Raw genomic sequence first — 16,139 nt, forward strand, 5'->3', positions numbered from 1 at the left:
CTATTACATATCAATTAAATGCAAAAATGGATAAGCAGCCATGAGGCAAATTGGAGTTATACATCAGATGTGCAGTCTTTTTCAACAATTCAACAGACCAGAGTCAATTATTTTGCTTATACCATGTTTACCACACCTCAAGATGTTTTAGAGAGAGAAAAGCAGAACGAAGGTGTACTTTCATAGATAATGCTATTATCTAAAATTAAAATATGAATTATTAAATATAATGGTAATGTAGTTTGTTGTTTGTCATTGTTACTTAAGATATTTAGATTTTTATTCTATACATAAAATATGAAAATATCTTACGTTTGTGTTAACCACAGAACTTAATTTAGGCATTTTACAAAAAAACTTCTTATACCCAAATAATATTTATTTTTATTATGGAAACTAATTAATTTAATTAGAATTAATATGACTACTTATCCCCAGATTAACACTCATTTGATTTTATGGAAACCCCAAATTGATGTTGCAGTTGTCATAGACATGTTTTGAGAGGTTATATTAGCATTGGTAAGAATTAAAATATTTTATTTTTCACATCTCTCAAATAAGATCATTTTACTATGTTGTATTATTGAGAGGTCATAAGTGCTCTTACCATTGTTTGACCAGTAGGGGTCCTATTTGGCACCGCTCAGTGGCCAATTATAGAGGGTCCCAGCATGTCGGTGAACTTATTATCTGAAACAAACAAGTGAGTGTTGCAATTAGCTTTACATAAACAAACACACCAAATGGGCTGACATGACACATTAACGTTGGCAAGGATATAGATATCCGTTAGATTCGCTTTCTTCATCCTTAAGGAGTAACACACTGCTTTTGTCTTGGAGAACTCAGTGGGTGTATTAAATTTCCACTGCTGTTCTTGTACATAGATAACACTAGTAAACACAGCTTTCAGCAATGTCAACTCTCTCCAGCAGCAAAGTCATTAATCCCATACTAGGTCAGGGCTCTTACTGAGCCAGTCGTTTCTACCCAGAGCTACACAGGCATGGCAGCAATGTCCTCACGCCACGCTTGAAAAATCCAAGCCTTATACTGATATCCCATGATGCATTTTCCAGGTGTACTGTGGAATTGTGAATATATGTTTTCTGTCATTTCCCCGACATACGACAAATCATCAGTAGTTCCTTTCATGACAGTTGAAGGTTGCGGACAGATTTGAAAAGTTAATCATGCAGTGATGTGTTAACAAACATTTTTTATCAGCAAGTTAGAAAAGAACTAAACCAAAAGCTTTTTTCTGCGCTTTTTCAACCAGAGACTGAAATGGGATATCCAAAGGGATAACTGTTTCGATAATAGTTCCTAATGCGAATAGGCTTTACCTTTTATATGCTGTTGTGTACTTCTATTTAACGAAAATAAAGCGGGGGAGAGGTGGCCATTGAAAAAATAAAATGCACTCAAACATTACCACCAGAGACTATAGAGAAGAAAAAGCCCTAATAAGCAGTGGGGCCTGTTTGATCACAGCAAGCCTCACATAATTACTCTTTATCATCGATGTCACACTCAGCTGTCCTTTGAGAACATGATCCGAGGAGCATTTTAATTGCCTCACATTTGCGCTGCTTCTCAATGTATCATTGGCATTTTGGGCAAGGAGACATGTCTTGAAAAACTATACAATCGCCACCAAGACTTTTGCTGATAGTTAATTAGCTCTTGCATGTCATGTGAGTCAAGTCACGCATAACCAAATTTAGTCTTTTACTGGTCACTCTTGTTTATGTATTTTGAAATGACTTATATAATACATGCATCATGCAATTCTAGTCCACTAGAAATGTTTACAGGTACAGCAAAGACACGGTTAAATTAATATACCGATTGCAATATAAAAGACACATTATCTCCAGTCCCATTTCGGTGCTTTGTGCAGGAGCGCATAACGTCATCTCCCAGTGTGCCAACCTTACAGAAAAAGAGATTAGTTTCCTTTAAGGCCTTATTGAACATTTTAATCTTGCAGTGTGCTCTGAATTTTATTGCTGTTTCATTCCTAACGTTGTCAGTCGTGTGTCGAGACAATAAACAAACAAATCTGTCCGCAGTCAGAATACAAAGGACTGATTAATGTCTGCGTGATTAATGAAGCTGTAAAAATATTTGTTTTCCTTCATCTTCCCATCCCCCTGGCATGCAAGTTATATAACTAATATACTTTGTAATAATTAGAAATTTGTTTTAATGATATCACATGATAAATATTTATATTCCAAATGCTAGTTTTTAATGCATCGCCCTCATTTCTCTGTCTCATTAATTCTAGTAGCTAATCAAGTCTGATTTTACACTGAAAATACTGTTGGGTGTGTAAAAGTGTGTGAATGTGGGTGTGACTGTAAACACAATATGTGCCTTTTGTTTGTGCATTTCGATACTTTAGTATCCTGTGGGATCACATGACTAATCTGGGATTGCAGCCGTGATTCCTGCCAATGGCAGCATCAGTCGAACACCATCATGTCCTCTGGGTGTAGGTAGATCCGTTTTTCTGGAACATCTGGTGTTTCACTGGGTGATCAGATCTTGGGAGGAAGTCTTCTGAATCCTGTGGAAAAAACAAACCGGGGAACATCCGAGGAGAGTAAACCGTTGTCAAAAGCATATGGCCATTGTCTTAATGGGATATAATGGGGATGAAAATGCAAAAGCAGGGCAGATGTCTTGAAAGAGGTGTTTAATGCAGAAAACAAGATTAACAGGTTGTGAGATTGCATAGTGTAAAGCATAAAACAAATTTGATTACTTTAAATTTGATCAGATGTTGGGACTGAGGTTCTCTAGTCCTGATTTCTGGGGCCTGTTTTTGTAGAGATTGTTGCTATGAGTTGTAGCCTATATAATCCCTAAGGATAGACGATGCAGTAATTCCATTGGGTGCAATCGCTTACATCATCGTATATGAACCTACACATTCAGCAAAAACATACTCACAATGAAAGAAAAATCTGCATAACCAAATTTTTTTTTGTATGATTTTCATCAGAACTGTATGTTAATGCAGATCAAATTAGAAATATCAGCCTAGTGGTTTGCCGCCCAAAACCACCTTGAATCATCAGCGCAAAGCATCTTGAGAAGAATTAGTTGCCGTGTGCCGCATCACTGATATGATCAACTGTAAGCCTCACGGTTGCCTTCTTGGTGAGAGACTGTCATAATGGATTGATATCTCTATGGAAACGGGAGCCTGTTTGCGGCTCAAGCATGATGTCATAGACAAATTAGGCATTCAGACATGTGTGGCTGAGCCCAGATAGAGAGCTTCTCCTTTGTTGTAGAGCTTTCAGTGACATTAATTATGAATATTTCACAAATTTGATCAATTTATGTCAATTTCTCCTTTTCAGCTATTTGATATCTGCAGCTACGCCAATGGAAAGGCTTAAAATGTCTACATTCACCTCAGTGGTTTCAGACAAAAGTCAGTGGGGAAGCACAATCAAGTACATTATTCCAAAAATGTAGCTTTTGTCACTTTAAATGAAAAAGCGCCACTGAGGAAATGAAATGGGATATAACCGCTTGTTGGCAACAATGGCTCTGGCTCTTCCACTGTTCAATTTGTTTAGTGTTTGACAATGAAATTGAGGCTGTGTTACGGGACTCTCCTGTGTACCGTCTTGAGCCGATCGGACAGGTATAGTCAGGGGCCATTGTGCGAGGCGTTTTAGTAAAATTACAGTAAATATTCACTGAGCAGTGCAGGTCTGTTTCTAAGGTAACTGCGGCCTTGGAGTGATTGTAGCGATCATGTGACTCCATACAATTAGGATTTTTTACTTATTTCTAAGTAATGCCTTTTCTTTTTCTTCCTTTTTCCACTAAACATACAGGGTGTTATACCAGTTAGCTTCTGTATGGTCTATTCAGTATGTTAAGACAGAGTTTTGCCATTTCCTTTTGATGTGTAATATGATTGTGAGTCAGAAATCAGAGTACTCATTATATTTTACTTGTTCATTTAGATTAATGCATCCTATAACTCCCCTAGTTGATGTATTGTGCTTATAAGGCACAGCCAAGGCTTCTGCCTTAGTGCACAATCCTGTTCCAGCAAGCCTTTGTATGTTTTGTTATGAGAAGTTCTCTACGTATAATAACAGAGTTGAATAAAATGTAAATTTTCAATATTCCAAGAAAAAACTCCACTTCAAAGAAAGTCAACAGTGTGCTTGATTTTAATGATATATGCCTTGTATGCAAGCTGATTATGATCAAAATTGCATGAATATTACATGATTATTCTGTATAATGACATAAAAGGAGATATTCACTTTTTTCTTTGAAAATGTTGGCAGGGCAAGTCAGTGATGAAGTGGTGTATACTTGGAGTATTGAACATTCAGATTCTGTTTAGTGATTATTGTATGCAGAGAATTTCCCATGGCAAAACATGAAAAAGCTTGCTGGGACTGCAGTGTATTTTATACACACTACTTTAAAAAAGTTTGAGGTCGTTTTTGAAAGGATCAGAAAATACAGTAAAAACAGTAAAATTGTGAAATACTATAATACTGGAATTTTAAATAACTGTTTTCTATTTTAATATATTTTAAAATGTAGTTTATCCCTTTGATGTCAAAGCTCAATTTATAACCAGCCATTACTCTAGTCTTCAGTGTCGCATGATCCTATTTATTACATTTTTATATTTCCAAAAACAAACAAGAATTACTTGGTTTTTATTTGTAATAATAGCCAAGTTTGGCTATAATTTAACTCATTGACAGTTATGAAATCATAACCAACTTTTAGTAAAGGTAAACCATTCACAGACCAAGTTTGAAAAGGATAGCACACAGTGCAAAACCTGTGTTGATATGCAACATTCAGCCCATTATAAGTAATGCTTAATAATTTGCAACACAATGTAAAAAATGTGACAGACCAAATGTTTGCGCGATTGCAAGGCATAAAAGCATTGTTTTCCCCCCATTTTATTACATCACAGCACTGCCATGCAACACAGGTCTTCCGGCCATCCATGGAGTGACATTTTGTGTTTTTTATTCATTTTTGATATCAGGATACTATTAATGAGAGGCAGATGGATGACTAAGATAATTGTCAAAAAATGTAATCCATCTGAACTAGGGATGCACCGATACCACTTTTTCCAGTACTCGCCCGATACCGATACTTTTATTTTTGGTACTTGCCCGATATCGAGTACCGATACCGATATTTTTATTGCATTTGTACATTTTTTAAATATTGGGTACAGAAACCAAAAGGGTATGTATAATGTTAGTTGGTTAACTTCATTTATCAAACAGATGCAGTCAAACCAAAATTTATTCAGACACCTTCAACATTTCTCACATTATCACAGTTTATTCGCTATAGTTCAGAAAATGGTAATAAAATATGACAAGAACCCAGAGTTAAACTGTGTCAGAACAAATTAATCTTGATAATGTTAGATAATTTTGATAGAAGGGTATGTAATAGATTACAATCAACCAAAAATTATTCAGACAGCTGTTAGTATGACAGTATTTACACAACTATGAATACTTTGTCGGGCAACCTTTAGCCTTAATGACAGCCTGTAGTCTCCTGGGCATGCTGTCATCCAGCTTCATGCAAACCTGAACTTTTTTCAGACTCGGTCTGAATAATTTTTAGACCCAAATTTGTATAAATTTTACTGGTAGTCCACTGTATGAAGAATTTTTGGGTATGATTTGTCACAGTTTACTTTATTTTGCTATCCTCACTTACATAAATTAACTATAGTGTCCTGCACCCACTAGTAAAAAAAATATAAAAAATTATATCTGGTCTCTGAATAATTTTTGGTTTGACTGTGTATCCTTCGGTTATTTTCACACTTAATTATGCCCATTAAAATGTATTTTACAAGTTTTTGTTACTTTCACTGTTCAGTTTTTTGCTCTATGGTACATCATCTTTAATAGAATTCTTAATAGAATTAGAGCTGCTCCATTGCAGTGGCTTAGTACTGTAATCACGTGCTTTGCTGTAATAATGCAGGGAACCACTTGCTATAAATCTCCTAGCTGTGATATTTTCAGACATAGAAGTTGCGTTTTTTTATCTGAAACGTGCTGCGATTTATATTCCAAAGCTACTCATATAATGCAGAAACACTCAAGCAAGCAAAGCACGCGCAACGCGTGCACGTATTTGTACTGATGCAGAATGAGAGGGACAAGTACAGTACAGCCTAGCGCATTTCACACAGGCTGTTAGTTTCACTTTCGCCAGAAAGTCGTGTATGCCTAAGGTTGAAAATAGATGATGTTTATAGTGAATGCCCCTATAAATGGTCTTATTTTTATGATTAAGTCTTAATCCAAATGATGCGTGTGCTAAGTGAGTGAACATCAAAGATCACACAACAGAATTGCGCTCTCTCTCTCTCCCTACCGTTAAGTAACTTGTGCATTGTTTTACTTACTTGTTTTTGACATATCCGACCAAACTACAAACTTTCCAGTGATGTCTGTGAGAAAGATATATTCACTCGACAAGCTTGCGCATCTGCGCCACCGCGCGCTCAATCCACTCAGCGTGCTTTGTTTATCAGCTCGCGCACATCAGCTATACAGGCGTTAATACTGAATGTTTACATACTTCGTAGTAGACATCCTTAACTCCATTCTGCTGTCTGTTGTTCTGTTGTCAGTGTTTCTTTGTTTGAATATGGTGCTTAACACATGCTATGTGGTATCGGCATTTGGTATCGGGGCATTTTAACGAGTACGAGTACGAGTACGAGTACAAGTACAGGAGACCAGTATCGGGCCCGATACCGATACCAGTATCGGTATCGGTGCATCCCTAATCTGAACCCACACACACCAACACCAGCAGCTGGGACTGGCATTTGTTGATGTTCTGGTCTGTTTTGCATGATCTCACTGGTAGTAAGTCATTGGTTTGACCTAGAAATTAAAAGCATCTGCATCAGGTCACCAAATCTGATAAATAAATTGAGCATTTTTCAATACTTTTCCTATTTCACCTACGACTGGCATACTGTTCAGGTTTTTCTGATTGAGCGCTCTCTCTTCCATACAGAGCAGATGTGTTCACAGTTGTGCCTGATGTGGTTGTGTAAAAAGGCTGTGTGCTGGTGCTCATAGGTACACATTCACACGTGAGCAGCCATTTTCTGTCTGCTCCTGCTGTGTGCACAATGTTCTCTGGGAAAGCTTTAAATTTGTGTGGTTGATTTTGAAGAGGGAGTGCAATTGTTAAGGAGGAAGCTGAGGGTGAAGTGAGTGACCGGAGGGGACCAGAGCATTATAGTGGGATTTCATTACTCGAAATCCAAGGTTTTAAAAACCCACAAAATCACTTGATATATTTCAAACAAAACGTTTGAGCCAAACATTTGGATGGACTTGTCCCTGTTTTGTTGTTGTTGTTGTTGTTGTTTTATAGCTATTAGGCTTTAGTTACATCACTGCTTGCTAGTTGGTTGCAGGTGGTCTTGGGGCGGGAAGAGAAAGGCTGTGCTTTTATATGCATATATGCTACAGTTATAACATTTGGGGCAATTTTGTTCTCATTGAATCATTAAATTGATCAAAAGTGACAGTAAACACACAAAAAAAAAAAAATCTAAAAAAATTCATCAAAGAATCCTGAAAAATCCTGTGTCGTGGTTTCCACTTTTAAACATTGATGATGATAATAAGAAATGTTTCTTGGGTACCAAATCAGCATATTAGAATGATATCTGAAGGATCATGTGACACTGTAAAGCTGCTGAAAATTCAGCTTTGCTACCACAGGAATAAATTACAGGAAATTTATTTAATTGGGAAAATTTCACAATATTACTATTTTTACTTCATTTTCAATCAAATAAAGCCATCCTTTTTTAAAAAAGTTTTTGAGACTTTAAAAAAAATTAAAATTAAAAATCTTACCAACTTTTGAATGGTAGTGCATGTGTATATTTGCTAAAAGTGAAATTTGTAAACGTTTATTAATACATTAGCGTACAATAGTGGGTCTCGCACATTAACTAAAAGCCACAAAACTAAAATTTAGTTTCATGGGGTTTTCAAAGTCTTTTCTGAAGCTGATGTACACAAATCAAAGCATGACGGCGACAAGCTGAGAATCGTGTTTGGAATCACAAACCTCGAGAGATGAGGAGAAAAAAGTAGGTCAAAGATGAGAGAAAAACTGAAAGAAACAAGAGACGGTTAATTAAATATTATGTTAACAATTATTACATCACGACAAACAATTGAAAATGTTGATAAAGCACTTTGATTAGTATTATTACATCTGAAAAGTGCCAAACCATGATTTTTTATGTCATTTTATCCGACAGTCTGTCACTGTAAAGTATTTGTTTCAACTGATTGCTCCAGTACTCTGAAAAATGACAAAAACCTTGCACAGTTCATTTTGAATAACTGTCGGTTGTATTGTTTTGTTCACAGAAGTAATGCCAGTACCAGACCATCTCTCTGACACAGAGAACTCCAGCATGTTGAGCCCGGTACTGAACGCCTCAAACGGAGATGGATCCGAGACGGAGACCACCTCTGCCATCTTGGCCTCTGTTAAAGAACAGGTGGGTACTTCCTGTCAAACTACTGTAAAGTTCTTCATTCTTACAGACTGTCTCTAATAGAAGGTTATGATTCCCCCCACACTCACACGGAAACATTCATTTTCCAACAGTTTAATTAGAATATCTCTAAATCTTTATATGCTGTAAACAGTAATTACACAGAACCATACCAGTCCTCAGATGAACTGCATATGCCATCTGGGTTAAGGAGCCGCAAGGTTTGGTGGGTTTCTGCCTGAGTCATTTCCATCATCTCGTGCTGCCGGTTTCATTTAGCGCCTGGTGTCTAAATTCACAGATACAAATGGTTTTTGATGGTCAACACACTGCAAATGCGCCTTTACGCCTCAGTGTCACATGGTTTTGCGGACGAGTGGGAGAAATGGATGTAGGTTTTGGGGCTGCGTGGTGTAAGAAATGTGAAATATTTGACACTCCATGTTGCAATCAGGTCTCCATGCTATGCTAGTCACTGTGGCGCATCCTATCTATAATAAGATTGGTCACCTGCTTGCCAGCAGGTGGACAGCTTCCCAGACGTTGGCGCAACCTTTTGATAAACTGGCTTGATCTGTTAGGAATAATGACAGGTGATTGTAATTGCTTATGACTTCCTGTCATAAAAAGTAATTTACGAAATGCATTATAGATTATTGCGTATGTCAGAATTTAGTGTGTGATAATGTACAGTATTTCTTACTTTTACTTTGCCCTTATATACATGTCTGTCTTGGCTGGAGTCCATTTTTGAGTCAAGAGCATGAGTAGATAAAAATGGATCGTGACAAGCCCTTCGCTTCCTGCTAGCGTTTAGCTCACACTCCTGCTTTTAAACATGGGACAGAAAAAAAGCGACATACTCTTAGGGTTGGAAATCTACACGGTGAATGTTAAAGTAGGCCACAGCCATAGGCTGCTGTGGGCCAGTCTAATAGCTCTCCTATCAGAGCGAGAAAAACTGTCTGCCAGCTTTTTTTGATGCTTTTCACTGGAGGGTGGACAGAGTCCATGTCACGTACAGTGTTTCTCTCTGAGAGGAGTTCAAAAAACATGTAAAATGGTGTAATTTTCTTTCCTGAGTTGGTGTACTTCCTGTTGAAACAGGATGATTGGGTGGGACATATCGAAGAGCTTTAGTTACACTATCGTTCACAAGTTTGGGTTTGGATTTTGAATGTCTCCTGTCTCACCAGGGCTACATTTATGATCAATACAGTAAAAACTGTAATATTTAGATTTTTTATTTTCAGTTTATTTTATAATTTGTTTAATTTTAGCAGTCATATAACTCCAGTCTGCAGTGTTACATGATCCTTTAGAGGTCATTCTAATATGTTAATTTGGTGCTAATTTATAGTGCACATTTTTATTATTATCATTGTTGAACAGTTGTGCTGCTTAATATTATTATGGAAACTGCATACATTGAATTTCATGATTTTTTGTTAAACTTTAAAAGAACATACTTTAAAAAAAAAATAGAAATCTTTTGTAACATTATTAATGTATTTTCTTTCTTTAATGTCTTCACATTTGATACATTTAATGCTTGCTGAATTAAAGTATTTATTTATTTATTTTCAAAAAAGGTCATCTTACTGACACCAAAGTTTCGAAATGTAGTGTATGTCACAGCCATGAACGATGATTTGCTACTTACTATTAAGGGATGCTATTTTAGCCCCTGCTGGTAAATGCTGTAACTACACCATTTGGCTCTAAAAAGCCTCATTCTCCATCGATGGACATTCAAAATTAGTTGCGTATAGTGACTAAATACTGTACATTTATTTTACATATATTTAGACAATGAGTTCAATGGAATTGCTAATAACTAGCTTTCTCAAAATATTATTGATCTTGCTTGCTACTGCTAGTCAGGTTGTGTTAGCAGGCAGGGCATTCTCACTATAGAGTGCATTTTAGTGGACAAAAATGTGCAGTATAAGATGAGTCATCGTTATTTTTGGTCCAATTCCTGAAAAAGAAACATTGTATATTTTAAATGTATTTTGCCAACCTTTAGGAACAGGAAAAATAAGACCTCAGAACTAACTGAAATCATTAACTGAAACTCATATTGTAATGATTTACTGGGGTCTGTAAGCATAAACCACATCTCACTGTGTTTCAGTATGACCCTGTGTTTTTTTTTTCAGGAATTTCCTTAGTCTTAATCTTTCTCCCTAGCTTTTTTTTTATTACAGTCATATTTAAGTATCTCTGATTAAAAGACTGTAATCAAGCGAAGCAGGCCTGCTGTCCTTTTCAAAATACACCGAAAATAAAGGTTTATCATTTTGCCACTGCTTGTCTACTCGCACATATTATGAAAAATCACCATCGTTTTTTTGTTCTCCTCCACTAGATGGCAATCTCCCATTTTGGAGGCATTTAGTAGTCAGAGGTCATTAAATTCCTCTGCAAAATTCAAAATTCACAGAATAAACTGAACTTCAGATCTAAAATCTGTGTAGATTTTGATGACTAAGGATGCTCTGCAGCACTGAAAAACCATCTCCCCTCTGCCATGTATAAATACAATGTACCAAAATGTCTGGCAAAATGTCCTGGTCTCTTGTATGTGTGCTTTGTGTGCAGTTTTCAAGGTTGCACGTGCAAGCAGAACACAGTCTGTCCTGTGTACGACTCTCTCCCATTAAAATTCTCCTGTATCACTTGTGCTAAACAGAATCACATGCGATGATCGCATGTGTAACAACCTGGACATACACAGTTCCTGTATTCGCAGTAAAATGACGCTTTTTCTATATAATGAACCCTCTTTTATTATTTGCCTTTGAGTGTCACTTTCTTAAATTATGTTGACATAGTGATTGTAGTAGTCTTATTAATGTATAAAGTACAGGTGTTCTTTTCAGAATTTTCAGAAGATCTGTTGTTAAAGCTCACCTTTTTTGTCCCTTTCATTTGGTGTTAAGGAAATTTATCTTAGTGTTTTTAAAATGACACATTAATTGTTCATAAAAAAGCCTCTGGCATATAAAGTTTTATTATGAGCATGGCAAGGATTCTTTGGGGAAAGGGCCAGTGTTTGTAAGGGGTAGTACAGCTAAGGCCAAATATTTCTTTCCTTTTAATTCACACTCTGCATTTTAAGGCTTTTTTATTTTAGGGAAGGCTTGTTAATCAGCTCATTATATCTTTGTCCGATAGGAGTGATTTGCTTTAGCCAGAAGTGAAGTCATTTAGATTTTTCTTAATCATGTAATAGGTGTCACATATTCAATCAAATGAAGCAGTTCATTTAATTACTTACACTATCGTATCCACAAAAGTTGAGGCTGTTTTGACCAGATTATCAACAAAAAGGCTGTTCAAGTTGAAATTGATCCTGAGGTCCTTTGGATGGCCTCATTTCTGCTGTAATTTTCAACCAGGAATATGTGTACTCTTCCCTTTACATTTTACAGAGCAAATGAGTTCATCTGATTCTGAGTCATTCCTGTCTGTTTAACACTGTTTTGTATGGTTTTCAGTCTGTGTGGTCAGGCTGTGGAGTGGCTCTGGACTCATTTAACTCTGTGAAATTATAGAAATTGGGTTAAATCCTTAAAGGAACTCTTGAGGCGAACCCCAAGTGACATTTTGCAATCAAATGGACCAATGAAGAAACTTAAATGTCAGTCTTTGTCCACAGGGCACAATTAGGCATTTAGGCCAGAAGACCACATTCAGCTTTTGAAGCAGTCAAATCAATTTCTCAGTCCCCAGGTTATTTATTTTCTAAACAAATAGGTTTAACGGCCTTTTCAGGAGTTATTATGTAAGATAATGGGAATACATTCCTGTTTGGCACTCTTGTCGCAATCCTGGCCATATAAAACACTTTTTTTTTGTGTGAGTTTTTATCACATTATATAGACTAAAAAAATCTCTCAGAAACTCAGACTAAGAAAAAAAAATAGGAAATTGCACAATTAATTGCAAAAAAAAGGCAAGTAACACATTGAATTAGAAGTAGAAAGAGTGAAAGTAAAAAGTGAAGTAAGTATAGGGCTGTCAAATCGATTAATCGCAACCAAATTAAAAGTTGGTTTACATAATATTTGTGTGTGCTAAATGTTTCTTAAATATGTACGTGTATGTTTGTGTATTTATATATACACATAAATATACACAGTATTTTGTACACAAACTTTAATTTTGGGTGAGATTAATCGTGATTAATCGATTTGACAACCATACTTGTAAGACAATCTAAAATAATCTGAAATGTTTTATCTTTGAAAAATCATTTTTACAGTGTAGTGTAGGGGCAGAAAAAACAATGCTTTGAATGTTAAAGAATCACCATTTTTGGTCCAGGTGACATGTCTGCTGTCCTAGCCGAGTGCTTTTTGTCTGTGTGGACTGCTATATTTAACCAACTTTTGTGACAAGTGGAGGCTACTCCCCGCTCAGGGAACCTGTCCATTGCAGGCTACTGAGGCAGAACAGACTGTTAGGATCCCTAGAGGAAGCACAAAGCTTAGCATCGCACAGTGCTTTTTTCCACAGCTGCTGCCTGGACCGGCAAAAAACACCTCTTTCTCTCTGCCGCTCTGCGATCCTTTCAACGAGACACCCCCCCTTCTCCTCTTCAGAGTGGAGCACAGATGGCGTCAGAAAGAGGGGAAGAGTTTAGGAGGAGGCGGAAGAGTGACTGGAGGGCGGTGGTATTTGGCTGGCTGGCTGGTGGGAGGAACCCTTTATGATGCAATGTTGCATAAATAATGCCAAAGGGGCTCTAAATTCACTGTTGCCATGACGACCTTTGTGCCTGACTGCACTCCACTTTTTGCTTTCCCGCTGGAAGGCAGTCACTACCACTCTTGTACTTTCTCTAATGACTCTGCTCTCTTGATAAGCGGAGATGAACGCAGTCTAGTGGGATAGTGATGCACAGACACAGATTTTTCTCAGCACAGACGGCCTCTGGAGTATGGTACATGTGCCGGTAAGAGCGCTGTTATTTTATTTGTGAAGGCAACAGGTGTTTTATTGCGGAACTGGAAGCTGGAGTAGTTTTGTTGTTGTTGACGGTTAGATTGTTAGAGTCTAATCAGTTGTTGTTCTCTGTTTGCGGCTCCATCTTGAACTTGTTGATGTGAAATAAGAAAGGCCAGAGATGATGCTTGTTTGTATCGTAATTGCCGATGCCTTTTCAGTCGCAGAGCTAAGCAACATGCCTGTTTGTTGCAATTGCACCGGAATGCGTCTGCCGTAAATTCATTAATTGAGACCCTAGACGTGTATAATGATTATTGAAAAGTGTTTGAATGCTGCAGTTAGCGCCTCTTTAGTCATCATGGTCCATAGAGATCTCTTCAACACTCTGAATGGGTATTTTTGTAGCCTTCATCTGGGTTTGTGCCCAAAATAGCAGGTGATGTATTCTGGAGCCCTCTTAGCATTAACCGCTCTGGGAAGAGAGACTTTGACCTTGTGGCTGAGTGAACTCATTTCAGCCTTGTCACAAAAGAAGTGGGGACATCACATTGACTGTCGTAGCCCCGGGCGCAGGCACATAGTGCAGTGTTTCTGACTGGATTTTCACAGTGATTACTTTAAAGAGGAGCTCTGGGATTTTATCTCTGATTTAGCATCGACAAGTTTGTCATTAAATGTTAAGCGGCGCATATCTAATTAAGAGAGGGGTGTGTAGTGCTGGAATGGTCCAGTGACTATCAAAGTTCAGAATAATGCCTTTGGATGTCTTGAGAAAATGTGGAGAAAAGTTAAAAAGAATGTACTCTTTCATTTTTTAATTATTGTACTTTGCAGCTGATTCATTATGGCCAGTGCCCAAAATTAAGTATATCACCACTGTTTAAAAGTTTGGGGTCAGTAAGATACTAAAACTTTTATTCAGCGAGTACACTCTTAAAAATAAAGGTGCTTCAGAAGGTTCTTCACAGCGATGCCATAGAAGAACCATTTTTGGTTCCACAAAGAACCATTCAGTCAAAGGTTCTTTAAAGAACCATCTCTTTCTTACCTTTTTGTAACCTGAAGAACCTTTTTTCACCACAAAGAACCTTTTGTGAAACAGAAAGGTTCTTCAGATGTTAAAGGTTCTTTATGGAACCATTTAGACAAAAAGGTTCTTCTATGGCATCGTGAAGCACCTTTATTTTTAAGAGTGTAAGGATTAAATTGAAATAGGTGCCAATAAAGACATTTATAATGTTTCAAAATATTTCTATTTCAAAAAATGATTTAGATTTATTTTATTCATCAAAGAATCCTAAAAAAATGTATCATGTTTTCCACAAAAAACCTTCCGCAGCACAGCTGTTTTCAACATTGATAAATAATATTAAGAAATGTTTCTTGAGCACCAAATCAGCATGTTAGAATGATTTCTGAAAGATCATGTGACACTGAAGACAGGAGTAATGATGCTGAGAATTCAGCTCTGCCATCACAGGAATACATTGCATTTTAAAATATACTAAAATAGAAAAATCTGAATAATTAAATTGTAATAATATTTCACAGTATTACTGTATTTTTGGTCAAATAATAAAGCCTTGGTGAGTGGAAAAGGATTTCTTTTAAAAATCATAGGAATCCCAACTTTTTGAACAGTAGTGTATATTATTATTATTATTATTATTATTATTGTTTTGTCAAAAATTATGCAAAGTACAGCTTTATGGTCAAATATAATAACAAATGATTAAATAACTATTACCTGTTTTCTCTTTGTAGCATCATAAAAAAGCTTTCTGTAAAACTGTACCTCTCACAAACGATGACACATCAAGATTTTGTTTATAATATATTTATTTTGGTGCTTTACTACAAGTAGCCTTCCACATATATTTTGCCATATACATTTCTGGAGAAGAAAAATGAAAGATAAATGTCTTAAAACACACAAGTTGTGACAGATGTTTGCTTTAATAGATGGTTTGTGCGCAAGCAAGGATCTGACAGTCATTCTTACAGTTTGACCATCACCATGTTTAAAATTGCAGTTCCTAATAAAGTTATTGACCGGAGACTAGATTTATATGTCAGCATTTTTAAAGAAAGAAAATCCAAGTGCATTTTATCAATATGTAAAGAAAAGCCCTGAGTGGCTGCAGAGCCTCACAGTGTCTCTGCATCCCATACACACACACACACACACACACACACACACACACACACACACATGCTCTGTGTAGTAGTTACTGGAGCATGTGTAAGTGCATGTGCGGTACATGTTATAGACAGAATCAATTCCATAATTCCTTTAGGGCTTTACACATACGCTCTGTCTGCTTTATGTTTGCAGGAGCTGCAATTTGAGCGACTGACGAGAGAGTTGGAGGCTGAGAGGCAGATTGTTGCCACTCAGCTGGAGAGATGCAAGCTGGGATCTGAGACCGGAAGCATGAGCAGTATCAGGTGGGTCTGGTGGAGTGACACCTCTCACTCACTCAATCTGTCTCACCCCACCATCACCACATACACCAGTTAAAGCTAAAGATAGATATCTTTCCATCTCTCCTTGATCTTTACCATCCAACTTGTCATTAAACCATCAAAT

General features: G+C 36.9%; 1 protein-coding gene across 1 annotated transcript in view; it reads left to right on the forward strand.

Annotated features, from left to right (window-relative positions):
- The window catches only part of LOC107585900 (catenin delta-2-like), a 36,720-nt gene that overhangs the window by 4,857 nt on the left and 15,724 nt on the right, over nucleotides 1–16,139 (forward strand). Inside the window, exons 2-3 of the mRNA XM_016273084.1 lie at nucleotides 8,463–8,596; nucleotides 15,885–15,997. Coding sequence (XP_016128570.1) covers nucleotides 8,468–8,596; nucleotides 15,885–15,997 — 242 coding nt within the window. The 5' untranslated portion in view covers nucleotides 8,463–8,467. The remainder of the gene's footprint in view (nucleotides 1–8,462; nucleotides 8,597–15,884; nucleotides 15,998–16,139) is intronic.

The sequence above is a fragment of the Sinocyclocheilus grahami genome, unplaced genomic scaffold, assembly GCF_001515645.1.
Source record: "Sinocyclocheilus grahami isolate Dianchi unplaced genomic scaffold, SAMN03320097.WGS_v1.1 scaffold5.1, whole genome shotgun sequence".
NCBI classification, from domain to species: domain Eukaryota; kingdom Metazoa; phylum Chordata; class Actinopteri; order Cypriniformes; family Cyprinidae; genus Sinocyclocheilus; species Sinocyclocheilus grahami.